Source organism: Microtus oregoni, unplaced genomic scaffold (genome assembly GCF_018167655.1).
Source record: "Microtus oregoni isolate MIOR12 unplaced genomic scaffold, Mior012 000001F_ref0000356, whole genome shotgun sequence".
Classification (NCBI taxonomy): Eukaryota; Metazoa; Chordata; class Mammalia; order Rodentia; family Cricetidae; genus Microtus; species Microtus oregoni.
This window is the reverse complement of record NW_024543060.1, coordinates 48,653,834-48,681,176: the sequence shown is the minus strand read 5'-3', so window position 1 is coordinate 48,681,176 and position 27,343 is coordinate 48,653,834. Positions and strand designations below refer to the sequence as shown.

Here is a 27,343-nt window from a genome sequence, read left to right as displayed (position 1 = left end):
GCTGCAGTGTGAATTGGCCTAGGCTCCATCACCCAGAGTCAGAGGTGGGAGGCTGCAGTGTGAATTGGCCTGGGCTCCATCACCCAGAGTCAGAGGTGGGAGGCTGCAGTGTGAATTGGCCTGGGCTCCATCACCCAGAGTCAGAGGTGGGAGGCTGCAGTGTGAATTGGCCTGGGCTCCATCACCCAGAGTCAGAGGTGGGAGGCTGCAGTGTGAATTGGCCTGGGCGCCATCACCCAGAGTCAGAGGTGGGAGGCTGCAGTGTGAATTGGCCTGGGCTCCATCACCCAGAGTCAGAGGTGGGAGGCTGCAGTGTGAATTGGCCTGGACTCCATCACCCAGAGTCAGAGGTGGGAGGCTGCAGTGTGAATTGGCCTGGGCTCCATCACCCAGAGTCAGAGGTGGGAGGCTGCAGTGTGAATTGGCCTGGGCTCCATCACCCAGAGCCAGAGGTGGGAGGCTGCAGTGTGAATTGGCCTGGGCTCCATCACACAGAGCCAGAGGTAGGATTGATCTCTTGGACCATTTTCTGTGGATCCTACCTGACTGTTCCCAACCAGCTCAGAGGTATAGGATGTCTTCTCACTCCAGTTGTCCCAACTCCCCTGGCCATTCCACACTTGCTCCTTATGGACATGGCTTTGAAGAACCTCGAGTAAAGACACAAATGAGACCTCTTCCCTGCTATGGAAAATTTTTAGCGGAGACCCCTCAATGCTTTAGCTTCTCCATTTCTGTTCTCAAGTCTGTTGCTGTCTTGACCTAGTGTGGGCCACACATATTCTATCGCCCAGGCAAACACGTATTTGTCTTTGCCCTTTCCTGCACCTTAGTCCTGAAAGATCTTTCCCCAGCTGAGAGTCTGCACTTACTGCCAGTCTGTCCTCTCCCCTCTTTTCAGATTCTCAAGTCTTCTTCCCTTTGGGGAACCACCTTAGGCCAGGTCAGCCCAACCCTCTACCTCACCTTCTCTGGTAGTGGTTGTCTGTCTCACAGTTTCTGCATCGTCACAATGTCTGGTGATATATTGCCCATACATTCTTGTTTCTGGTGTGTGTGTGTGTGTGTGTGTGTGTGTGTTTGTGTGTGTACACTGCACTATCTGTGGGTCAAGAAAAGATGTATTTTATACAACCAGTACTTGTAACCCCCCTGAAATAGTTTCTGCCAAAGTATTGTAATTTTTTTTTTTTCCGGAGCTTTGTCACTGAAAGATTTAGTTAGTGATTTACTAACTCATCATTTACTGGTTTTAGTAAGCCTGTCCCTTGCAGATGCATGACAGTATGGTCAGGGTTTCTGGTTGCTGGAGCCAGAGTCTCTGCTGAGCTGGTTCTGATGAGGGGACGTGGGCTGAATGGTGTCTGGGACAGGTAACTGCCCTGGAATATAGGCTACACATGTGCTGGTCCTTGAGGAAGCTGGAAGATGTTGTCATGTGCTGTGTGTTTGTGTGTGTGTGTGTTTGTGTGTGTGTGTGTGTGTGTGCACGCGCATGTTTGTATTCCATCTTTCCTGTGCCTGCAATGCCTACCTCCTCCTCATAGGGTCTACCTTAGCTCACTTTTGGTAAATTAACCGTGCTATGTGTCCTCAGGAAGAAGCTGAAGTTGGTAGCAAGCTCCCAGAGCTGTGTTTGTTGGCAAGGGAGAGAGGACTAATACCTTGGTGGAGCCCAGGCAGCATTGAGACCCTTCCTGAAAAGATGGGTAAAGGAAGAGCAGAGGGGCGACCAGAGTGGGGATGCACAGCCAGGGGCATGCCTGCCTCTCAGTCTCCATCTTCCTTCCCCAGTGTTCGGTACTATAATTAAGATGCAAGTTAGGTTATTTTAAATGAAGAGAACTGAGACATACTGGTAACTATGAGAGATCAAGATAAGACAAAATTGCCTTTCACGTTTCATACTGGGAGTTTTTGCACAGGTCTAGAACCTGGTTCAGGAAGTTGGGTGGGGGTAGTCATAGACCAGGTTCAGAGGGCTGTGTTTGGTCTTGCCTTGTTGACTTTAAAATGCTTTGTAAAATAACCATGTGTCTTGAGTGAACCCAGGAAGAGCTATGCAGGTAAGACCTGGGATACTCATGAAAGTAAAGAAAGCAAAGGATATTCAGAGAGAGAACCTGAAAAATAAACACAGTGATTAAGTTGCTCTATCCTTGGATAAAGGGCCAACAGAAACTGTTGAAGAAAGTTGCCCGAAGTGCAAGGTTTGTCATGCTTCTCTCTGCCACTGTGTGGGAGTTCCGAGAAGACTCGGCAGCCTTGAACATGTGTCCTCCAACATATACAGTGTGGTCCATTCCTGCAAAGCCCTCTTTAGAATCTATTTCTATGTGAAAGTCCAATCGTAGGAGAGTCCCTACGAGGTAGAAGACACGCAGTTTGGGGAGAAGACCAAAATGTCTCAAGTGGGATGCGCCTGGCCTCCTCTTCTTCTCTGTGTCATTCTTCAAAGTTGGGTCTCAGGGTTTTCATTCTGTGATTGGAAGTTACTAGCCATGAGGGTCTTCCATGCCCCCTTTCAGCTTTGAGCTCCTCTGATAAAGTGACACCCTACAAATACGCACTACTCCTGAACTTAGGGGTTGGCTCTTGCCATGTCCTCATTCATCCTCCCGATCTGTGACCCGCATTCATCTGTTTACCATTTCCCTTTGGCAGATACGGATTTTGCGTTTTGACTGAGTTTTAATAGGTCCTCTGAAGTCCTGTCATTTCCTGTTGTCAGAGGAGGACGAGGACCAGAGAGCTCTTACCTGTAGCAAATCCTCAGACTGACAGAGTGCAAGTTCCTGTCTCACCCAGTTTATATTCCTCTCTAGTGCTGGGATTAAAGGTGTGAGCTGCCACTATCTGGATCTGTTTCTGCATTGAACTCCCAGAGATCCGCCTGCCTCAGCCTCCCAGAGTGCTGGGATTAAAGGCGTGCGCCACCACCGCCCAGTTTAGGCTGACCACTCTTAAAAGGGCTTTTTCACCTCACATGACCACAGCTGTCTGACTCGACTGGGCTCTGTGCGGTGCAGACTGTTGTCTGTCCCGCCTTGTTCCAATGTGTGAAGAACACCAGGCTCAACCATTCTGTTTGCGCTGTTGGACAGTGTGCTCTTCAGAGTAGACTCTTAGATGCCACATCTCACCTAGAAGGTGGCTCGTTCATTTGGGTTCCTCTTTCTTTAGTCTACTGACAGTTAGCAACAGTCCCATGAGAGACCACTTTTACTCAGAAGTGCCCAGCCTGAACCTGGCACTTCTGCCTTCCAGCTCTTTCTTCTCTCTGTAATTATCAATCAAAGGTAAGGTCTCAACTCACGCAGTCCATCTTGATGTGCTAGCAATGGGACCCAGGGCCTCACACATGCCAGGCACGATGTAGGTACAGATCGGTTCTTCCTATCAAAGAGCTCACCAAACATCTCTGCTCTTACCTCGAGGTCAAAGATGGCATGTTTGGTGGGACTTTGCTTGCTGGTACCCCTAAGACTGTTTCTGTGTGTAAAGAAAGGGGCTCAGAGGGGAAATACTTAATAAAGTCTGTGTCATGGATGAACCTCAGAAGTGTCAGATTAAGTGGGAAAAAAATGGATACAGTAGACAACGTAGTAAATTGATCTATTTATTTGAAAGGTGTCGTGAAAAAGACTTAAGGAGACAGAAGGTAAATTCATGGTTGTCTGAGGCTGGCGATTGTAAATGCAGGAGACATTGGGGAGGGGTGGTGATGAGGGAATAGAATGTATGAGACGTATTCTGAGTGATTATCACATTATTTAGTATTGCTAGTAAGATACCGAGTTATGAAATATCGACTCAATATTATGGTATATAAAAATAATACCTATGGAAATCTGAATCTCTTAAGCAGGGATGGGGAGGCTTGGGCAGGGACGCACCTCTCGCGAAAGCATCAGAGCCTGTGTTAGGATCTCCAAAACCTCCATAAGACACCTGATGGATCACTGGGCCGCTCGGAGCCTGGGAGGAAGGAGAATGTAGGTTCCTGCTGTCCATCTAGTCTAGCTGAATTGTCGTGAATTTAGGGGAGAACCTAACTCAGAAAATAAGGTGAAGGCTGAGGTAGACATGGGTACTTCATGGAACCACAAGGAACTTTGGCTCCGGGAGAGAAGCCAGAATTTTAGCTGTGACACTGGTTGCTGACTCTCAGTTTCTAAAGTATAACCCTTCATAAATTTGTATTTTGAATAGAAGTTGGATGACATCTTCTCTGAAATTTTCTCTTTGCACAAGACAGAAAAGCAGAGCAATGTGGCGGGGGAGGAACTCCTGTATGACAGCGTGGAATTTGGGGCGGCCAGCCCATCCCCATTTTCCCTTACTCTGTACTTCCTGTAAAAATCATGCACACTGGCCATCCTGCCCTGTGGGTCTAGGGTAGTTCCTAGAGGTAGAATTTGTGGGTCCAAAGGGTTACACTCCCAAAATGGTTTGCTCATATTCCCTTCCCCCGAGTCTGCCTGTGCAGTGTAGTGTGGAACTTTCTTCTCTTTTTCTGTTGGCGTTTATTCATTGTACGGGGTGATGGGTTTGGTGAGAACAATTTCTCTGACGCATAGCATGGACGTCAAGGTGTATTCACTACCCAGCGTCCCCGTCTCTCTCTTTCCCTGCCTCCCCTCTCAGGCTAGTCTTCGTCATGTTCCCAATCCCTCTTCTGCTGTCTTGTCTCATACGTACAGCTTTTCAAGAAAAAAACTTTTTTTTTTGAGAAAAAAACTTGTCTGAGTTCATATAATGTGATAATGTCCAATTGTTCCCATTTTCCAGCAAACTATAATTCCATTCTTCCCTATGCCTGGGTAAAATCCATTTTGTATAATACACCTCATTTGCTTTAATCACACGTGTGAGGATGAACACCTGGGCTGGTTTTATATTTTGGCTTTTGTGAGTAGTGAGGCCATAAACATGGGTGTGCAGGTATCTGGTGTGTTGAGTAAGAGTCCTCTGAGTTTATTCCTTGGCGCAGTATGTTGGGCCCAGTGGTAATCTGTTTGAGTTGTGTGAGGCACCTTCCTACTGATCCTCCTAGTAGCCAAATCAGTTTATGTTCCTGCCAGCCATGGATAAAGGTTGTGATCTTCCCAGCATCCTTTGCCAGCACTTTCTCCTAATGTTAACCATCTGTCTAGAATCTATTATATTGTTGTATTGGCCCTGTATTATTACTTCTTGTGTATGTGTATACTTCATGTGTGTGTACGCATGTGTGCAGATGTATGCCCAAGTGTTGCATATGTGTGTGGAGGCCAGAGGTCAATGTTGTTTGTTGTTGTTGTCATTATTGACAGGATCTTTTGCTGAACTTGAAGTGATTAATTTAGCTAGCCTGGCAGGTCAATGAGCCCATAGATTCTCTTGTCTCTGCTCCCCAGCACTGATGCTGATGAGCTTGTATTTTATGAGTGCTGGGGACCTAGGGCTCCTGCTCACATCCTCATGCTCATGTCGAAAGCACTTTACTGCAAAAACCCTCTCCTCACTTCCAAGCCCAGCTGTTAATTGGCTTCTTTGGGTAATTAGGGTTTTCTTTTCTTTTTAGTTATTTATATATTCTAGGTATTACTCCTCTGTCCAAACATACTTTGGAGTAGTAGCTCTCATCCTTCCTACTGCTGCAACCCTTTAATACAGTTCCTTATGTTGTGGTGACCCCAACCATAAAATTATTTCATTGCTATTTCGTAATTATAATTTTGCTACTGTTATTAATTATAATGTAAACACCTGATATGTGCCCCCCAAAGGGGTTGTGACCCACAGGGTTGAGAACAGTCGCTTTAGGGAAAGATAGTGCTAGAAAAGGTGGACGGCCACGTGTGAAACATTGAAGATTAAAGTCCCCAAAACTAATAGAGGAAAGACTAGGGAGAGAAGACGTGGAAAGACCCAGACTCTGAGAGCATCGGCACTGGCTCAGGAGATAGCCCAGAACTAACAGACAGAAGTGCACAGCACTAAGTGTTGCACAGTAAAGGAGACAGTCCCCAGAATGAAGAGCCGCCTCCACCAAGGAAGAAAACTGCTGCTGCAGGTTTGTTTTTAATGCATATGGAGCATGCTCTCTGGCCTCAGCAATCCTGGGCATGGTGACTGTGCAGAACGGGGGGCTGGGGTTCCACTTCACACAGAGGTGTGCAAGCAGTCCCTGGGGGTTGGGTTTGAATTCTGCACACTGGCATCAAGTGTGGCCATCCGACTGTGTGCAGAGACAGTGGCCGAGGTAGGACCTGGTCACCACATAGGTCACATAGGTCACATAGGTGACCAGGTGAAGTAGGGAACCTGTAGCGTCACCGTCACCACGTTTCTTGTGAGAAGCCTGAGAAGGCTGTGATTAAGTGTACAGAGGGCTATCATGTCAGGAGAAAGTGGTTCTGAGGACCGAGTGTACAGCAATAGCATTCAGGTGTTCCTGGAGGGCCAGACTCCGTGTAACATAAGCAGGCTGCTTCTAGCAGAAGAGTTTGAAGAGGGACTGGATTCTCCTGGGAAGCTCAGTCCCCTCCGCTCATTTCCCCTGACACATTCCAGTGGGGACCACATGTCATTGCCATGAAGAGGCATGGCAGAGTGTGGAGGGGACTCAGAAGGGTTTGATTTGGAGGCCTCTGACTGTGAGGCCTTGAACTCGACATCACAGCCCTGATTTCCTTGTCTGCTACAAGGCTGAAGACTCTGCAAACACTGTTCGTTCTCTTCCGTGCTTTCTGCAGGCAAGTTGCAGACCCTCTTGTCTTGCGTTATTGGTTCACATTGGTGACTAAGCATACAGGCTGTGGGGATCTTTGGCCTGGAGTTGTTGTGCTGACTGTATAGTGAGGCCTTTTCTCAGTGGTCTGCCTTCCTCTTGTGTCTTCTGTTGTTAGCTCCCCTCCGTTAGCTCAGACCTGAAGTTCCTTGAGTCTAGTAATATGGTTTTGGTGGCGTGGTCATCTCTAGTGAGCCATCTCGTTGTTAAAGGGTATTTTGAATACCACTTTTGACATTTGTTAAAGCTAATCATACATCTGGTATGTCTGAATCTTGCCTGTGTTCGCAAAGTGTAACCCCTCCCCCTACTTTTTTTCATGTATCTAATGATTTTGGTTTGATTTGGTTTGTGTGTCTCTGTGTGTGGTGTGTATGTGGGGGTGGAGGTATACAATGGGGCTAGAACAAGACCTCTGGTGTCTGCCTGCTTCACTCTGCAGTATCGCCTTCAGACAGAGTCTCTCTTTGAACCAAAGCAGTTTACCCTAGGCTGGCTAGCCAGCAAGCTTTTATATCCTACATGTCTCCTCTCCTGGGATACGTGCAGCCAGGCCTGGCTTTCTACCTGGGTGCCAGGGATTCCAGTTCAAGTCCCTGCAGTCACTGAACAAATGCTCTTACCTATGGAGCTATAATTTTTTTTTCTTTCAGTCTTATTTCTTTGCAAAGTTAAAAACTAGTCCTCAGAACCCATAGGGATATCCAGGGGGAATCTGCCTATCTAATCGTAGTGTTTTCTCAGATGGACCTGATTTGGACTGAATCTTCCCTCTCCAAGCCTGCTCTAGGGAGCAGAAGACAGGGCATCCCTGGGATCCTCAGACATTCAGACTCTGCCCCAGCTATTGCAGCAGAATCCGCATTTTAACAGTGGTACTTCCTCTTTGGGCAGAATGCTCAGAATCTGGCTAAAAGTGTTCCACCTCTTTGTTTGCTTTCCAGTACTTGTTAAAAAGCGCCTGGCATCATGACAGGATTCTCTCACACTCATGGGGCCATTTAATCCTCAGGACAAGTCACTAAAGAAGGTGTTATTAAAACTAAGAAGACATGTCACTGGGCCTGCCAAAGATGTCAATGAAGTGACATTTTCTAGAGCCTGTGTGTCCCAACTCGGAATGTTGAGGCCTGCTTGTCTTTGGCGTGCACACCCTGTGCTTCCGGGTTGAACCAGGTGCTCTGGAAGGATTGCAGAGGCAATGGATGCTCCGTCCCAGTGCTGGCAGCAGTACACCCAGGGCCTCATGTCACATCTGTACCGTGGCCTGCCAAAGCATCAACCAGAAAATAGCTCAGGGAGTTGCCTGCCACAATATAAACTCCTAATAGTCTACCTGTCTGCCCATCCATCCAAACATCATCCATCCATCCATCCATCCATCCAAACATCATCCATCCAAACATCATCCATCCATCCATCCACCCACCCACCCATCCATCCATCCATCCAAACATCATCCATCCATCCATCCAAACATCATCCATCCATCCATCCATCCAAACATCCAAACATCATCCATCCATCCACCCATCCATCCATCCATCCATCCATCCAAACATCATCCATCCATCCATCCAAACATCATCCATCCATCCATCCACCCATCCATCCATCCATCCATCCAAACATCATCCATCCATCCATCCAAACATCATCCATCCATCCACCCATCCATCCATCCATCCATCCATCCATCCAAACATCATCCATCCATCCATCCAAACATCATCCACCCATCTATCCAAACATCATCCATCCATTCACCCGTCTATCCAAACATCATCCATCCATCCACCCGTCTATCCAAACATCATCCATCCATCCACACGTCTATCCAAACATCATCCATCCATCCACCCATCTATCCAAACATCATCCATCCATCCATCCAACCAAACATCATCCATCCACCCATCTATCCAAACATCATCCACCCGTCTATCCAAACATCATCCATCCGTCTATCCAAACATCATCCATCCATCTGTCTATCCAAACATCATCCACCCGTCTATCCAAGCATCATCCATCCATCTGTCTATCCAAACATCATCCACCCGTCTATCCAAACATCATCCATCTGTCTATCCAAACATCATCCATCCACCCGTCTATCCAAACATCATCCATCCATCCACCCGTCTATCCAAACATCATCCATCCATCTGTCTATCCAAACATCATCCACCCGTCTATCCAAACATCATCCATCCGTCTATCCAAACATCATCCATCCATCTATCCACACATCATCCATCCACCCACCCACCACCCATCAGTGTGTACTTCTCTCTTTTTTTTTTTTTGTTTTGTTTTGTTTTGTTTTGGTTTTTCGAGACAGGGTTTCTCTGTGGCTTTGGAGCCTGTCCTGGAACTAGCTCTGTAGACCAGGCTGGTCTCGAACTCACAGAGATCCGCCTGCCTCTGCCTCCCGAGTGCTGGGATTAAAGGCGTGCGCCACCATCGCCCGGCTGTACTTCTCTTTTTTAAAACCATATTATATATAGATGCTTACTAGAAACCAGTTTTGACTGATGCCCTCTGAAGCCTGCACCATATACTATTTTCTTGGGTTCTTCTCCACAGGAAGTGCAGTGGATGGTAGAAACTGATCTTTAATTGTGGAGTATTGTTCTGTTTCCCTGCCTGACTTGCCTTTTGTCTCCTTGGATGTCCAAGCCTACAGCTGTCCCCTTGACACCTGAAAGAGTTATTCTGGTAGTGTGCTCACGATGACCCTGGTAGTGTGTTCATGATGACCCTGGTAGTGTGCTCACAATGACCCTGGTAGTGTGTTCACGATGACCCTGGTAGTGTGTTCACGATGACCCTGGTTGTGTGCTCACGATGACCCTGGTTGTGTGCTCACGATGACCCTGGTAGTGTGCTCACGACGACCCTGGTAGTGTGCTCACGACGACCCTGGTAGTGTGCTCACGACGACCCTGGTAGTGTGCTCACAACTCTGGTAGTGCACTTACGATGCTTCTTCTCACTGGGAAGCATTTCAAGTTTTCCTGGCATATGAAATCTAGGGAACCTAGGGCATAAAACACTAAATGTTACAATTAACATTTAGGAAAATTAATTCTCATGATTAAAGAAAAACTAATATAGCAATTGGAATTTATGCATTTCCGTGTTTGTCATTTTTTTCCTTTATCTACCTTCTTTGTACTTGGATTGACCTAAAAATAAAAGAACATTCTAAACCGTACCAAGCCAATACTGTCACAGGTTTTTCCGTTTCTGTGTGAGTGTGTATGTGTATATACATATAGATGTATTTTTGTTTAAATGGAGGGCCATGTTGTGCTTCTGAGTCCAGCCCCACTTGGTGGCACTTGGTTTCCTTTTAGATATTATCCCATGTTCTTCTTTGCCACTGACATTGGCTTATTCCATATGAATGCCTGATAGATTAAATACATATGCATTTAATATATTGTTTTGATTTGTTTGCAAGTTGTTTCTCTGACAGGGTCTCTCTGGGGAGATGGGTGATTTCTCGTGTTCTGTGCTTGCAGGAAGAATTTTAAATCGTTTCTCCAAAGACATCGGACATATGGATGACTTGCTCCCCCTGACGTTTCTCGACTTCATCCAGGTATGTAAAATCATGTCGTGTTTTCAAACGCAGAACTGAAGGCCCAGGTTCTTCTTTTCCAGGGCCTTTCCGTGAGGGGAGGAGGGTGGCAGCGGGGCTGTGGGGCCGGAGGTGTGTAATGTTCCCTTAGAAAAGGCCGTGTTTGTAGAAGAAAGGCGGGGTTAGGATTCGGAGGCTAGCTTAGCGTGAGTAATGTGTGTGTAGGTGTGGCTGTGCATGCGTGTCAGGGTTGGTTCATGGCAGCCACATGCTGGTAGGTGGCTCTCCGTCTGCCTCCCAGGTATCTGGCGTGGATTTGACTTACTGTGAACACATTTCATAATATAGAAACAATCACCTCTCACGGAAAGATAACCCAGATTAACTAAATTATGCATTGTATTGCCACAAAGGGCAAATATTTACTGCACTGTTTTTTTTTCCTGCTTTTTTTTTTTGGAGGGGGTGGGGTAAAACCAGGTGTGGTTTCTTACAAAGAAGAGATTAGCAATAATAAGGTGCAAATAATACTTTGTTAGCAAGGACAATAGGAGAGCGGTTATTGCAGATTCAAAGCCTTAAATGCAGGCATGGTTAAGCCAATAATAGGAGGACAGGATCAAAGTCTTCTCAGAAAAGGTCCTTTATGTTTTCCTAGGCAACTTTTCCACATTGATTACTCTGTCTTAAGGTGTCTTTAAAGAAAAAGAAAGAATCCCACAGAAATGCCTCCTCCGACATGTTTTGTCTGTGAACTTGAGGCCCAGAGGAATCATGTTGGGTCACCTCGTCTCTCATCTCCTTATTCAGTGTTGTTGCTCCTTGTGGTTTTATCTGTTTTGTTTTGCTTTCTTCTGTCATTTAATTCTGTCTACTTTTCAGTGACTCAGGCCGGGGATCTTCTTGTTTTCCCCTGAGCGTTTATTTTGGAGAAGAGACACATCCATCAAAGGCTCTGCATATGCTCAAATCCCAGCTGCTTGTGGCTCCTTGCCTCGAGACCCGACCCTTTTCAGTCTCCTAACTGCTAGTTTACAGCTGTTCCCTCCAGAAGCCAACCTGTAGGCAGGAAGTGGCAGCAGGGTCTTCATTTGTACCCGGTCTTGCTGGGCCCTTCCCCCTTTCTTCTGAGTCAATCACTCAAGTCCAAGCTTCGGTTCGCTTCTGGAACCACCGATCTAAAGAACTGAATGATTGTCTAATGTGGAAAATTAGCTCTGCCCCACCCCCCACCAAAAAAAAATCAAGAGTGGGCTACAGTGGTTGCTGGCATCCCTGTCAGTCACCTAGAAAGGGAGCCCAGGCTCTCGGATTGCGAGCTGTGTGGCCCATAGGTGAAGACCTCCCTTCCCACTCCCCTGGGGCTCACGGGTGGAGTCTCTGTACGGCAGATCAACGCACCAGACTCTTTTGCTTCTGTGAACTTGTTTTTAAAATGAGTCTTCCTGGATTTAGCTATGTTCTCTATCCCCTAGAAGCATCTAGAGAGTTAGTTGTCTTTCTTACCCCATGGAATACAGATAACTTTAAACACATGTTTTGACAGAGATTATTAATTCCTTCTAGAAGCATTTGCAGAGCTAGGCCAAGGTTGAGTTTTCAGAGCTGACTGGCCCACTGTGTGTTTAGCAGGGTGAGCCTTCCTAATTATAATCCCTCATGTGTTTCTGCATCGCCCGTGGAGGGATACACCTGATTCTCGGTTTCAATAGAAAACGTTCTCAGCATTGTGAGAAGAGAAAATTCTAGTCTTGTTGTTCTTCAGTTGGACCAGCTGTTCCAGGGTCTTTACCTATAACCCACTCACACAATCTTGGGACACTTAACCATTGTTAATTACTTTTGGTGCCCATTAGACCGTTTCTAGAATCAACCAGAAGAAGGTGAGTCTTGATGCTGGTGTCCCTGCCAAAGGAGTTTCACATAAAGGATAACTCGGCCATGGATCAGGATCCAGCTCTGTTGTCTGTCTCTCTCTCTCTCTCTCTCTCTCTCTCTCTCTCTCTCTCGCACACGCGCGCGCGCGCGCACACACACACACACACACACACACACACACCCGTGCTTGCAGGTGTCTCTCCTGAGCCTTCCATAATCCTTTCAGGAAGGAATATTTTCTCCTTTTAAGAATAGTGTTAGCTCGATATAAAAGCCCTGATCCTCTGCCATTGTTCTCGCCCCTTTGAGAGACAGTTCCCGACACTCATTGTTTAAATGGCTGTCAGGAGGAATCAAATAAAACTTGGTAAATGGACGGCAGCCTTCCCTGGGAGGCTGATGATGGACTGGGCTGCTCGTGAGGAGTTGCTGTGATCGTTTGGAAATATTTGGTGCCTGTTGCTGTATGATTGAGCGAAGATTTTTATGAAAACCACACACACACATACACACACAATGAATTTAACCTACCCTCAAAGAAAGGCCAACAAAAATCTAAATGTAAATTGATTTTTTTCTTTTTAAGCCAGATAGGACTCTGCCAGTAGGAAAACTGCCCAGTGGTGTTCTGGGACTCTTAATGGAATCATGTAAACTTAAAATAAACACTATTATGGTAAGCACATAGAATGAAAACTAATTTTCCAAATCAAATACATTACATTCAATTCATTTTCCCCAATCAACCAAATGTTTAAAACCTGTTAGTTATAACAGCAATCTCCTGGAAATTAATTAGAAGCCTATTAGCTCTGCTAGCTGAGGCGGATGGCAGGGGGGTTGCCCCTTACATTCCTAAGCAGTCTCCAGAATTGAACTGCACCAAGGTCAAAATGACAGTCAGCCTCCCTCACCCTCCGGCTGGCCTCGCGCTGGAGCTTCTAGGGTGCTGGTGGCTATTTGGGGGTGCTTTTCACAACACAGCGTCTACTCTGCCTCAACCCTTTAACACACGTTTAAACATTTGGACTAAGAATGTAGCTCTCCTGACCTTGCATTCCTGAGGCCCAGGGTTCCATTCCTTGCACCACTAAAACAAACAAACAAAAAGAACAATAACAATAGCAAAGAAATTTGAGAATTAGCCATCAGATAAACCATTCAGTCTGGAGACCGTTGCCTTTCAATAGCAGCACCTGCTCCCTTCCACAGACTCTGAGGTGTCTGCAGTTTCCTCAGGTCTTATTTCCTCGCTCATCCCCTGAGCCAGTTTCCTGGGTCCCCTGAAGGTTTTTTTCTTTTTTTTTTAACCTTCTCTCAAAATTGACCTTAGTAGCGAACTTCCTGTCTGTCTTTGTTCTTAATGTCATTACTGAACCCTGCTGCTGACTTCAGGAGGCTGCAAGCCTTGATGTCTCTCATCAGATCCTGGAAGTCATTACTTCTCCTCCTACGTACAGGGAGTTTCCCAGGATGCTCCTGTGCTCAGCTTGGCTGAAGCAGTTGAGTTCAGATGGAGCTGGAGATGAGGCAGTGCCCCCAGAGTGAAAACCCCAGTCCACAGGAGAAGTGATAGAAAGCTAAGCAAGGTTCAGATAAAGACTGATTGGCTCCTAGTTCCTCCTTACAAAAGATAGGCATACACACATGCTTTACTGGGTAATAAGAACGGATCGCTACAAGTAAATAACGTGATGACAGTCATTCCTGTGAACTGCTTGATCCCGAGCGTGTGTACGCCATCAGCTTCCTGAAAGATGATGACAGTTGAGTTGGTTTTGTAAGTCAGTTCAGGACTTAAGTTTTCCCCTGCGCGTGATGCTGAGGAATGGAAGGGGTGGGGCCTGAGGACAGGACCCTCCATCTGTGGCAGGGGCCTAGAGTCCGTGTGCTCTGAGGAACCCAGTCAGAAGTCTGGGCAGAGATCTGTCATGCCACCGCAGGGATGTGCAGGAAAGTCTGTTTAAAATGTGAACCAAGTTCCTGGCCACATTGAAGTCTAATTTTGTCCCTCGGGCGTCAAGGAAAGATTGGTATTTCTGTGGACACAGACCGGGTTTGTTTTAAAGTGTTAGCTGTTGGTATTTTATAGTGGTGGCACACGGCAATGTCACACCTGTTTTCTCAAAGCTCACTCATCGTTGTGAGATGTTTGACTGGAGGAGGGCTGAGAAGAGACGTCTGGGAGACCGGGCTCTTGGTGCATACCCACGTGTAGTGACTAGAAAGAAAATAGACACGGGAGGACAGCTCTGTCCCTTTTAACCGACAAGCTGTTGCAAGGCATAGAACAGAGCCGAAGAGCATTTTGAATAAAGCATAAATACAAGATGAGAAACAGTAACGTAAAATACAAAGCTGTATCAGAGTTGTCGATGGCTGGCAGCTTACCTCTGGCTTAGGAAGTATTGTTCAGAAGTGTTTTACTTTCTCAGGAGATTGGGACCCCTTTGAGTATGAACAGGATTTCTAAAGCCAACTCCTCTATCAAGACAAAATAGTTTCTACAGGTTAAAACTCGGTGGTATTGGAGTAATAGAAAAATTAATATATCAATGCCATCTGACCATCTATCCCTCAGATGAGAAACTGAGCAGAGACAACAGTCTCTGAGCAGGAATTTGACCTTCAGAAGATGAATGTATTGGTAAACTAGCTGAGTGTGTGTCTGTGTGTGTGTGCCCATGTGTATGCGTGTGTATGTGTGTGTGCCTGTGCGTGTGTGCGTGCGTGTGCATGTATGCCTATGTGTATGCATGTGTGCGCCTGTGTGTGTGCCTATGTGTGACTGTGTGTATGCCTGTGTGTGCCTATGTGTGTGTGTGTGCCTGTGTGTGCCTATGTGTGTGTGTGTATGCCTGTGTGTGTGTATGCAAGCGCTCAGACAGACAGAGAAGGTCACTAACCCACAGGTTTAACTCTGATTTTTTATGATCGGCACATTTCAGTAGCATGACTTTAGTTTGTTTTATTTCTTAATACAGATTTTATCTTACTGTGTGTTTGTTCTCTTGAGCGTCACATGTGGAAGGCAGAGGAGAGCCTGTGGGAGTTAGTTCTCTCCTTACACCACGTGGTTCCTGGGGACTAGTTCGGGTCATCACGCTTGGTGGCAAGTTCTCTCTGCCCTTTGCGTCCTCTCACCAGCAGCCCATTGTCCCACGCTTTCATAAAGCAGCTATCAGATTATTAATAGATGCCATGTTTTAAAATTTTAGTAGCATTTTAATTAAATAGTTAGAACTCACTGTTTTTAGTAATAAGTTTAATTAAATACATTTGTCACAATTGATGGGAGGGTGTTGTGTGACTGTTCTTGTAACTAGGTATTTTTGCAAAATACCTTGGCTTTTTCCCAAAAGGAGAACATTTTTTTTTTTATTTAAACCTGTCCCTTGGGGTTGGACTGTTTCCCGTTCCTGTAGGCTGCCCCTCCCAGCCCCCTAACCTAACCCTGACTTTCAGAGAGAGACTGGGGATGGGGGCAGAGCATGCATGTTCTTCACTGATCTGCAGTGGCTGTTTCTCTGTAGGCTGTACTCCCAGCCCCTTAACCTAACCCTGACTTTCAGAGAGAGAGACTGGGGATGGGGGCAGAGTGCCCATAAACACCCTCAAGGATCAGTTAATTGTCTATATATGACCTTTCCACAAAACTGGTGCTTGGTGAACGGTGTGCAGAATAATGCTTGTGGCAGGACCCGGGAGATGGCTAGTTGGTAGAGCAAAGCCAGGCTTGTAATCGCAGGAGTTGGGAGGTGTTAGCGAGGAGGCTCCTTGGGGCTGAATGGTCAGTTAGCTTAGCCCAGCCCAATCAGTGCACCTTAGGTTCATGAGAAACCCTTTCTTGACATAAGGCAGAAAAGAAAGATGCCCAGCATTAACCTTTCACCCTCACATGCAGACATACGTGCCTACGTGTTCACACAGACTGTGCACACAAATGCTTGTGCTTGACTATGCTGACCTCTCCTTAAATAAGGTTCTACACTGTAGCCAGGTTTGTCTATTTTCCTAAAGAATTTACAGTTGAGCCTGTATAACGTTATCCCATCATAGTTTGTGAAGTGCAGTCTAGTCAATAATTGAAGGGACTGTAAAGACGTGTCCTGTGTACATCTCTCTCCTCTGTCCTACATCTGCTTACCTGAAGAAGTCTTAGCAGGTAAGAGTCCTCTCCCCACCTCCCCGACCCCATCCTTACCCCATTCACTCATGCGCTCCTCAGGACCGTCAGCACTTTCAGGATGACCAGCAAACCGTGCTGCGGTGAAAAATCCTCCGGTGCGTGTTGGTCTCTTAGCCCATTTCCATGGAGTGTCCACAGTACTGGGGCATCCCTGTGTGCAGAGGAAGCCTGACGGTGTCTCAGCACCTGGTTATTTCCTAAGAAACTGTGTGTGGCTTTAAATTAAAGCTTCAAGGTTTTATTATTTCTGAGTTGACCTAGATTCTTTGGTCATAGCTTCTGGGATTCTTCTGTAACCTACCTGGAGGAGTTGGACAAAGCTCTGTGGTCATCCCTGAACCCCAGAAGTGGAGAAGACACACACGGCAGGAAGCCCAGGGCATGGGTGTTTGCAGTGAAACCATGGGATGGAAAACAGCACATTATTGAGATAAGACAGTGGAAGCAACAAAGGCGATGGGTAGAGGGGCCAGGTCTTGGAGAGACTTGCGTCTCAAGTACAAGACCTTCACCGTGTAGTGGTGGGTAGGACAGGGAGAGGAGAGCCCTCAAAGGATAGGATTGTGCCAGCACAGACCAGCTGGAGAGGTCACTGGGCATACTGTCACGTGAGCATCTACATAAGAACGCCATGGGTAAACAAATGCTGCCCCCGCCCCCCACACACACACACTAGGAAGTCTGCACTGCTGGACACTTCATCCCTCAGGTATGTGGCACTCACAAGACTTTTTCTTTTTTAAAATAAGTTTTCAGGTCTCCTAGGATGGCCTTGAACTCTCTGTGTAGCCAAAGATGACCTTGTGTGCCCTAGTCTTCACATCCCAAGTGCTGGGAGAGGAATCTGTGCTAGCGTGCACCCAGTCCGTGGCCCTGGGAGTTGAACCTAGGGCTCTGCCTGCTAGGCAGCCCTCCTCACTGAGCCACGTCCTGACCCCAAGGTCAACCCTGAGGCCACCAAACACTGGTCTTGTTTAGTCACACCGTAGTTGCCGGATAAGCTGGGGCTGTTCTCAATTCTAGGTGATGAGGACAGACCGCTTAAAGGCTAATCATGTCTACCTACCAACGCACGGTCTTCCTTCCTGTGGCCACAGAGCCCCGAAGACCACTTCAGACAGTGTGCTTGGTCCTTCAGGAAGAGCTTCGGGTTGAAATGGTGTGAGGGTCGAGTGTGCTGCTGTGTGACTCTGTCGGTGACAGGGTGGCTCTTGGATAAGCATAAGATTCGGGTGTCATGTGTGGTAGAGAGGGGGAGCCGAGAAGCCACCTTTTCTAACTCACATACTGAGGTCGACCGCTTACCGCCTCTGTCCTCACGGAGCTACACACTCACAAACGATAAAAGAAAAGGCCTGCTTCCTAAGGATTGCCGGAAAGATAAATTGCTATCATTTTAATGTAATTTTCTTCCTTTAGTGTAGTTGTGTTTTAGTGGTAAGGTTTCAATGTATCGTCCCGGCTGGCTCTGAACTCCTGGGCTCAGATGACCTTTCTGTCTCAGGTTCTCAGGTAGATAGAGTGGCAGACAGCTCTTTCCCATCATGTCTGGCTGAACCCTCCTCCCCAGCCCCAGGTCTGGAGATCTAACCCAGAGCTGGGTATCTACTGTACACTGAGCTACATGGCAGTGGCCTGTCAACAGAGTTTGTCAAGTGATAAGGGATATGCTTCTTAAAATCCAACATTACTCCTAAGTGAGAGAAATCCTTTGATAAATGGTAATCGTCTTTTTTTCCATGTGTTCTGACACATACCAAATCCATAAATATTGCCACGTGAGCTTGTATCCCAGATGCTGGGTTTGTTGGTCCTGATGATTCTAAGGGCTATTTTTTATTCAGTACCACACCACCAATTGTTTTCAGAATAAACCACTGAGCAGTAAATATTTCATATTAACCTAATTTCCATACTATTTCCGAGGCTTCCGTGGTCCGCGGGAGCATCTGGTAAAGGGCCTCACTCGTCTGCAGTTCTGGCAGCTAACATCCTCGCTTCCAGGGCTCTTCCTGCTAACAAAACAATTGAAAATGAAGTTACGAGGCAGGAATAGCACTTGGCATTTTACTGGGGTTCTGGGGGGTGGGAGGATTTTTCTGAGTGCGCAAACTTGCATGCAGCTGTCTTCTGCAAAATGCTGTCAACTGATTTAGGAGAACTGCCTTGCAAAACCTTTCTTCCCCACCTCACACCCCTCATCCAAAATAAATAAATAAATAAGGCCAGCAGCTTGACTGAGCTTAAATAACTGACTTTTCATAGCCTTTCACGGCACACAAAGGGCTAATCCCGAGGCTACTTGAGCCACCAATGCAGGCAGTAGTGGGGACCACCACCGAACGTGTCATTCCCTCCTCCCTGCACACAAAACACATTGACTGCCGCTTTATGAAGTGAAAATGCCAAGCCAAAGGAGGAGCAAAGGAGGCATCCCTCGGTCGCTTCTTCCTGGGGGGTGGGGGCGGGGCGAGAGAAAGCTCTGCATCTGGATATGGGGAACAAAGCCAGCCTAAGACTCGGGGATAATAGGTTGGGTCACCAGCTTCTATAGAAACACAAGGGTGGAACTGCCAGGACTTGTCTCGGTCCCACTGACCCTTGCATTGCTTTGTGTGGAGATGTCAGGGAAAGTGTGTAGAAAGCACACGGAACAATGACTTTGTCATTGGGAGATTTCTACGGTTTGTTCGCCCCTGCCCCCCACTCCCACCTTCAAATCTCCCTCGGACAAAGGATGGTGTTGGTTAGGTTGCTTTGCCCTCATTTTCAAAGATCTCTGTCTTTAAAAGTAAGCTCATCCATTTTAACCAAATCACAGTGTTTTTCATGCTTGCAGAAATCAACGAAAGAGTTCTTAGTCAGTACGTTTGCAAGGAAGGAACCGTTAGTGACAATGCCAGCCTCGGAGGTAGTGCTGGTGCCAGCTGCCCGGTTGAAGTGGTCCCCTGGTTTGCGGACAGACGAGTTGACCATAGAGGGCACTGGAAATATTGACCAACACTTGACCCGTGGGTGACAGGCCTCACAGAGCCCCATGCCTGCTTTCTTAGACATTCCTTTCCTTAGTGAAAGAGAAGAGGGTTGGGTTTTGCTGTTCAGATGGTTAGCACACTTGGTAGTGTGACCACAGCCCCTAGGGATCCTCCCAGGCTTGCAGGCTGGCAACTGATGCTCCAACCTATCCCAGCATGTGCTGCGGTGGTAATGGTTGTAGTTTAGTAAAAAGGCAACTAAGACCTAAAAAACAACAGAACTGAAGCCTGGCGGTATTCTCAGAACACAGAACTTTGCACCGTAGCATTGCGGGATGGCGTGCGTGGTCACACAGTAGCGGTCATTCCCTGTGGCCTCTCCCCTTGGGGCCTTATACCCTCAGCCATCCTAGACAGTCTGAAGTGTGGGCGGGAAAATGACTACATATTATTCGAGACCCCTAGAGTCTCTGCATGTTGCTGGTCTTGATTGTATTCGTATTTGTCTGTTTTTTTTTTTTTTCTGGTGAATTCTCACAGTGAGATGAATAAGAAAAAGTTGGCTGGTTGTTGTAGGAAGGTGCTTGTTGGTTCCCAGCTGCTCAGCCCCGAAATAACCACTCAGAAACTGTATTAATTAAATCACTGCTTGGTCCATTCGTTCTAGCTTCTTATTGGCTAACTCCTATATATTAATTTAACCCATTTCTATTAATCTGTGTATTGCCATGTGGCTTCTCTCTAACTTCTTATTTCTCCCAGCATTCAGTTTAGTTTTCCCCGCCTACCTCTGTTCCCTGTGCAGGCCCAAGATGGTTTCTTTATTCATTAATGGTAATCACAGCATACAGAGGGGAATCCCACGTCATCTAGTGAGCTTGCTTCTGTTTTATTAAAATCGTACTTTCTATTTTATAATCTTTTACACTTGTTGATTGCATGTGTGTCTGTGCTCAAATGTGTTGGTCAGAGGACTCATGGGAGTCAGTTCTCCCTTCGACTGCACTTATCCCAGAGGTTAAACTCAGGCTGTCAGATTGGCGCGCGCGCACCTCACCGTGTCGTTAGCTGTCTCCTGACCCCAGTACTTTCCATCTTACATATGATGTGTCTTTTTGATTTGACCTGGAACATGGTTCTTCATCATCAGAAGTAGCGTCTTGGAACTTCTCCTGCTTCAGAATTTCACAACTTGCTTGTCTTCCCCAGTCCTCTCTCTGGATTCCGATGCGTGTTCTCTGGAAGTCTGAATTCAGTCTTGAAGCAGTTGGTACAGCTTCTGCCTCCTGGTGCAGGATCCAGACTCTGAGAGACTTATCATCCAGGGCTCAGGAGCTGTGTCTGTCCTGAGGTACACGTTGATTTTTAATCTTTGCACTGGACCCCCCTCCCCACTCTGGATGCACCCCAAATACAGCATTCTTGACCCTGTGACTATGCATTTTCTAGCACATGCTCACACATACAAGGGAATGGGGTTATGTTCTTTCGTGGATACCACAGTGGCTGGGCTACTGTTTGTTTTAGAAAGACTGTATCGGTTTGAGTCATCTCACTTGGCTCTTCTCTGTCAAGATCATTTTATATATTTTTAGCCTTTTAATTTTTAAATCCACCCTGTCAGTTTCTTTTTATAAAGCCTTACTTATTTCTGTTAATCTGGTCCTTAATGGATTCCATCATTCTGTTGGCCACATGGACTGTTACGGCGCATCTGTCCACGTATTTAGGTCTCCCTTAACTTTCTCAGACGTGTTTATAATTTTCAGTAGAGATCACTTGTGTTCCTTTGGTCACTTGTATGTAGTGTGTAGTGCTTTCTGTTTCTCTTGATGAGATTGTTTAAGTATTTTTCACTTGTTTGCTGCTAGTATATAGAGATAGCAGATTTTATGCATATTGCTAGCATATCATTGATCCTAAATTCACTTTGCATTTTCTGCAATTAAGAATGGTCTCTTGCTGAATGTGCTGATAGGTGATACTCACCTTTAATCCCAGCACTCAGGAGGCAGAGGCAGGTGGATTTCTATGAGTTCGTGGCTAGCTCTACATAGCTACTTATAGTCTAGCCAGGACTACCTACTGATGCCCTGTCTCCAAACTGTGTGTGTGTGTGTGATCGTGTGCGTGTGTGTGCGTGCGTGTGTGTGTGTGTGTGTGCGTGCGTGCGTGCGTGTGTGTGTGTGTGTAATGAGTGTCACTTTTCCCTTTGCGATACTGAAAGCTCTCCTTGAGTTATTGCTGTGGCTGGAGCTTCTAATACAGCGCTGAGTAGAAGCTGTTAGAGCAGTGAGTCTCAGCCTTCTCAACTCTGCAACCCTTCATACAGTTAGTTCCTCATGTTGTGGTGACTCCCAGTCACAGAATTGTTCATTGCTACTCCATAACTGTAATTGCGCTATTGTTAATAATGCAAATATCTGATATGCAACCCACGTGAAAGGGTCGTTTAACCCCTAAACCGGGTTTCCACCCAGATTGAGATCCACTGGATTAGGCCTTTTTACACTTTCAGGGGGATGTTTTCTGTGTTTCTTCACTGATGGGGGTGTTAGTTGTACTTGTGCATCGTGGGGAGGGGTTGTTCTGTGTTGAAGTAGTTACCTCATCAGACTGGGAAAGACTCATTTAATTCTTAATTTGGTAACAGTGTAAAACATTTAAGTCAAGAATAGGTATTGAATTTTGACGAAGGATTTTTGAGTTTCTTCAGATAGTCACGGTCATTCTCTTTACTCTAGAAGAAGGCCATACTGGCACATCGTGGGTTATCTGTTCAGCAAAGACGTGGGTCTCCACTTTGCATCTCTTGTAATCGTTTGTAAACATCTGGTATTATACTGACCTCAGGAAAAGGAGAGAGTTAGCATGGGACTTGTGTTTGTGATCGTTGGTTTTGTGTGTCAGCTTGGCCAGACTAAGGCTCCCAATCCCAACTGTTTACTCAAACAGAAACCAAGGTGTTGGTTGAAAGGTATTTTGAAAATACAATTACTGCTTATAATTGGCTGGTTTCAGGTAAGGGAGATCATATCAGGTTATCTTAGCCAGCTCGATTTGGTGGATTAAAAGCCTTAAGAGCAGAGGTAGAAGAAACCCTGGCTGTGGATAACAAGTTCTCCTGCCTTCCCAACAGCTTGCTGTGCACATTCTAAACTTGCCTCACCAGCCCCAGTCACAGAGGTCAATTGCTAGCAACTAGTCTTCTCAAAATGTCTGTGTTCTATTTCTCTGCACTCCTCTCTTTTCTTTTATCCTCTTCTTTCTTTCTTTTTCTTTTGTAGCGAGCGGAGATTGAGACAAAGACTTACTATGTAGCTCTGGCTGACCTGAGCCCACTATGTAGAACTAGGCTGGCCTAGAGATCCACCTGTCTCAGACTTTCAGGTGCTGGGATTAAAGGCGTGTCTCCCTTGCATCCTACCTGTCAGTCCTCTTTTCTAAAATAAAGCCAAGAATTTGGTAACAACGGCATTTCCCCTTTCTGACTTGTTTCATAGGCCTCCCCAGTGAAACAGTCTAAGTCAAGGACTGTGATTAGTCACAAAATCCCTTTCAAACTACGAATTCTGATTCGTAGACTGAAATAGAATTACGCTGGTTGCTGTTTCTTTTAGCAAAACCTTTAGCCACCCTTTCTCAAGGCATTTGGCCTTCCCATCTAACGTGTTATCTCTGAGCGTCTGATCATCCCCTTTTAAAGCCCGAGATAGCTCTTGTGATACGTGGTAGTAGCATTTTTCCTTCTTTCTTTGAAAGACCCAAGGTTTTTTTTTTCTATCTCATTAAAATTTTTCTTTCTCTTTTAAGCTGTCATTTTTTTTTCTTTTCGTTATTGATGTTTTGGTGGTTTTGTTTGTTTGTTTTTTTTAACTAGCCTCTCACCGTGTAGCCTGGAGCTCCCTGTTCTATCCAGCTGCCCTCCGACTTGCACCAGCCCCTCCCGTGTCCACCTCCCAAGTGCTGTCATTTCAGGCCTATGCCACTGCGTCTGTTTTTTTCCTTTTCCTTTTCCTGTTTTTGTTCCTGTTGTGCTTGTTTTTTATCTTCTTTTAAAATGTCTGTATTGGTCTTTATCTTAAGTGTATGTGTGTCTTGCCTACATGTATGTATATGCACCAGGTGTGTTCTGGATGGGTGGAGGATAAGAAGAAGGGGTCACGTGCCCTGGAACTGGAGTTGTGAATGGTGGTGAGCCATCATGTGGGCGTTGGGAATTAACCGAGCTCATCTGAAGGCAATAAGATGCTCTGACAACTGAGCCATCTCCCTACCCACTTTTCTACCTCAAGATCTAGTTTTTGGTAGTTAAACTTCCTTTTTACTTAAAAAAAAAAAAGTTAAAGCTATATGTTTACCTCCAAATGTAACGTTAGTTGCAACTTTCAGACTTTGCTGGTGCCCGATTTTCACTGTGTTTTCCTAATGCTGGTGTTATTTAGAGGTGTGCAGTGGATTTTCCTGATAGTCATCTTGTTTCTGTGTTATTGTTAATCCACTGAAGTCAGATACGCTCTGCACTTTGGTCATTGAGGTCTGTGGATACATGCTTTATGGCCGGAAAGAATTGGCCCTAGTATTAGAGCCATGGGCCATCATCTGCTCGGTGGCTCATCACAGACTCTTCTATTTCCATTGAGTTTTGTGGTTGTGGTTGTTGTTGTTAGTTTGTTCTAACCGTTGTTGAAATAAACCTGTCTAATTTTGTACCATGTGACTGTGTTTATCTGTTTCTTGTAAATGCTGTCAGATTTTGCTATCATATTCTGAAGCTGTCTTTATCTCCTGGATAATTTGACCAAGGTTTCTTTTATTTATTTTTTTTTAAGACCTGTTTTGCTTTTGTGTGTTTATGTTTCTGTCCGTGTCTGAACACTTATGAGTGTAGGTGCCTGGGGAGTCCAGAAGGGGGCGTCGAATCTCCTGGAGCTAGAGTTGCAGGAGGCTCATGCAGGTTTCTGGAAACCAAACTCCAGTCTTCTTTGAGAGCAGGAAATACTCTTAACCCCTGAGCCATCTCTCCAGCTCCCTGGCCTCTTTTTCTGAAGAAATAGTTTCCTTTATGAGTCCTTGGATTAAAAGCTTCAGTGTTCACAGTGACAGTCTTTTTGCCTGGCATGTTTACCGTTATTTACCTTTGTTTTAAACTTGTGTCCAAAGTAGAATCTGCAGGTCGAAGCCTTGAGTTTTATAAAAAGCGTTAACACTGGAAAAAGGTCAAAGGAAACTTTTCCTCAGCAAACAGATTATAACCGAGAAACCATTCTTTTCAGTGCTGTTAGCGTTGACTTAGAACACAGAGCTGACGGACAGGTAACACAGGGCCTAGAGCAGCTGTGGATGGCTGTCTGCAAATCTAAAAGCTTCATCTCTAAAGAGAGGCTTATGTAGAACACCGCATACAAATCGGGCGTGCCAGCGTGCCATATTCTGCCTTCACAGAGATGGCTGTTAGCAGAGGTCAGGAGACAGGTGTTAACCCCCTGTGAGGTCTGTAACGAGAGACACTAGTCCTGGGAACCAGAGCTGACCTCTGAACTCTGAGGCACACAGGGTGCAGTTTTGTATGTAGGTTGTAGCTTTGACGGAATGCAGGCACAGGGTTTAGGGCGGTAGAGGCGTACATGTAATGCTCTTTTCCGTGCCCCTTGTGTGGACACATCCTGGTATCTTAAAGGCTATTGGCTGAAGGAGCAGAAGGAGCTACCGCAGCACTGGAGGGTGATGAATCTAATCGATAGGATTTGCATATTTATTTCTTAATACTTTTCACAGTCTAAGTGCTGTTCAAACTTTCAGGGCCTCCCTAAGACCCTGGACTGCCCAGCCGCACTGTTTGTTGTGGTATTTTCTTTTCCACTCGGAGATCAATTTCTTTTATCTCACGTGTTCCCAAAATAGTAGATAAAAGAGGCCCTTTTATACATACATCAGTAGACAGCTGGCTGATAAAAACCATCATTTTTCCCTTTGGTAAATCAGACGGAGATCTTGCCAGGAAGCAAGTCCCGGTTTGCTAACAGCACTTGAGACTGACCTCCCACAGAATCGGGAAGAGCGGAAGGCAGACCAGGCAGGGCACACTCATGGCAGCTTGGCACAGACTCTGCAGCCGTGCTGACACAGATTCAAAGCTCCCCAGTCGCTCTCACGTGTGAGCTACTCGAGCCTGGGTTTATTCTTAATACTGTAAACAAACAGTAAAAAGTACCGTATACCGATTAGGTGGCGCTATGTGTAAACATGTATCCTGACTTTGGGCTTGGGACAGGTAGGAGTTAGAGTTCAGGGATGGAGTGAGCCAAAAACAGAGATGGCTCCCATAAAATTAGACTACATTTCTACTACTGTTTATAGAAACATGCTCCTTGGCACATGCGTCCTAGACCTGCAGCAACAGAACCCCATGGAGTTACGTTTAAAGTCAGCTGCGGATAGGTGCCTGGAACGTCCCCAACACTGAGAGCAGTTGGGGAGATAAGTACCAAAAGCCCACACAGGCCCTTGCATTAAGTGCTCCTATGGGAAAAAAAATGGCTTTAAAATTTGTATTATTAAAATATGATATTCTAAAGGAAACTCTTGTATGTTTGTTTTGGTTTTATTCATTTGCCTTTGGAGGCAGGGTCTGTATAGCCCAGGCTCACAGGGAAATAACTTTGTAGCCCAGGCTGGCCTCAGTCTGGTGGAGTTCCTCCTGTCTCAGCCTCACAAGGGTTGAGCCTTCTGTTAGATGCTAGCACACCCAGCCTCACGGTAAATCCTCCTGAGGAGATTTTGTGGGATTGATCACTGTCACGTGTAGGTACACAAAATGCAAAATAGCCCACTTCATTTTTGTTAAGATTTTACATATTTGGTAAAATTAAGTTTACTCCTTTTTCCATAAGTCATTTCCCTTTGGAGGGTTAAAGGTAATTTTTCTTCCAAAATTTCATATTTTAACTTAAAAAATATTTGCCCAGTCAGCAAGAATTGGTATACTGTTGGAAAGCACCTTTGAACTTTTTAGACTTTCTCTCCGTTTCATGAGCTGGGCAGGGTGTTCGTCTCTATCCACTGGGGCTGAGGACCGGTCACCATGGAGGAGGCTGGTATAACCATTGGGAACTCAGTGACATTTGAGAATGCCGAGAAAGGGGAAAATAATGAAAAATAGAAACACACCAAGCTTTTAGCATAGTGGTTGGGGAATCTCAGTTCAGGTTCGTGTTTGAGTGGCCCTGCTAATGAGAGTGTCCAAAGACGTCTAAAGCATCTGAGCCTTGCGCAGGCATGTTCAGTGTTAGCACGGGTACCGTGATGCTTCTTCTTCCCGGGGTGGGCACGGTTCTCTGCAGCTCCGGCAATAAGGAGGCCCTGTCGCTGTGCTTGCTGTTCCAGACGCTGTTACTTGTGGTGAGTGTGATAGCTGTGGCGGCTGCAGTGATTCCCTGGATCCTCATTCCCTTGGTTCCCCTCGCCATCCTCTTCCTGATCCTTCGGAGATACTTCTTAGAGACGTCAAGGGACGTCAAGCGCCTGGAGTCCACAAGTGAGTGCTGAGGGTCTCAGGTGGGTGTGGTAAACTCATCCAGCTCGGGTGGGCGTGGTGAATGCATCCAGCTTCCGTGATTAAGGAGAACTGTGGTGAAGAAGATCCATGAAATTCTACAGACTGACTCTGCTCCCGCAGCCCTCTCCAGGGTTAGCATTCATTCCACAACTGAGCATGGTTATTACAGCCCTCGGGAATCATTGCGGCCCATATATCCCAAGTGTGACTTTGCAGCTAACCTGGAGAAAGGGGTAGAAGCCGTGTGTAGACTAATGCTCCGCCTGAGGAAGGACCCCCCTTGTCACTCACGCCGTCCCTCCTCACGCGTGCAGAGGAGATGTGCAAGAAACGTTTTCTGGTGAATAAGATATTTGCAGCATGGGTCAGAACTAACTTA

At 46.1% G+C, this 27,343-nt stretch overlaps 1 protein-coding gene across 3 annotated transcripts in view; it reads left to right on the top strand.

Moving 5' to 3' along the window:
* Positions 1-27,343, top strand: part of Abcc4 (ATP binding cassette subfamily C member 4) — a 203,061-nt gene that overhangs the window by 122,606 nt on the left and 53,112 nt on the right. For 2 of the 3 annotated variants that reach the window (XM_041672868.1, XM_041672857.1), the window contains 2 exons: positions 10,306-10,385; positions 26,793-26,943. In XM_041672868.1, coding sequence (XP_041528802.1) covers positions 10,306-10,385; positions 26,793-26,943 — 231 coding nt within the window. Of the gene's footprint in view, positions 1-10,305; positions 10,386-20,615; positions 20,758-26,792; positions 26,944-27,343 lie in introns of those variants that run through there. The other variant, XM_041672877.1, reaches the window with a different exon arrangement.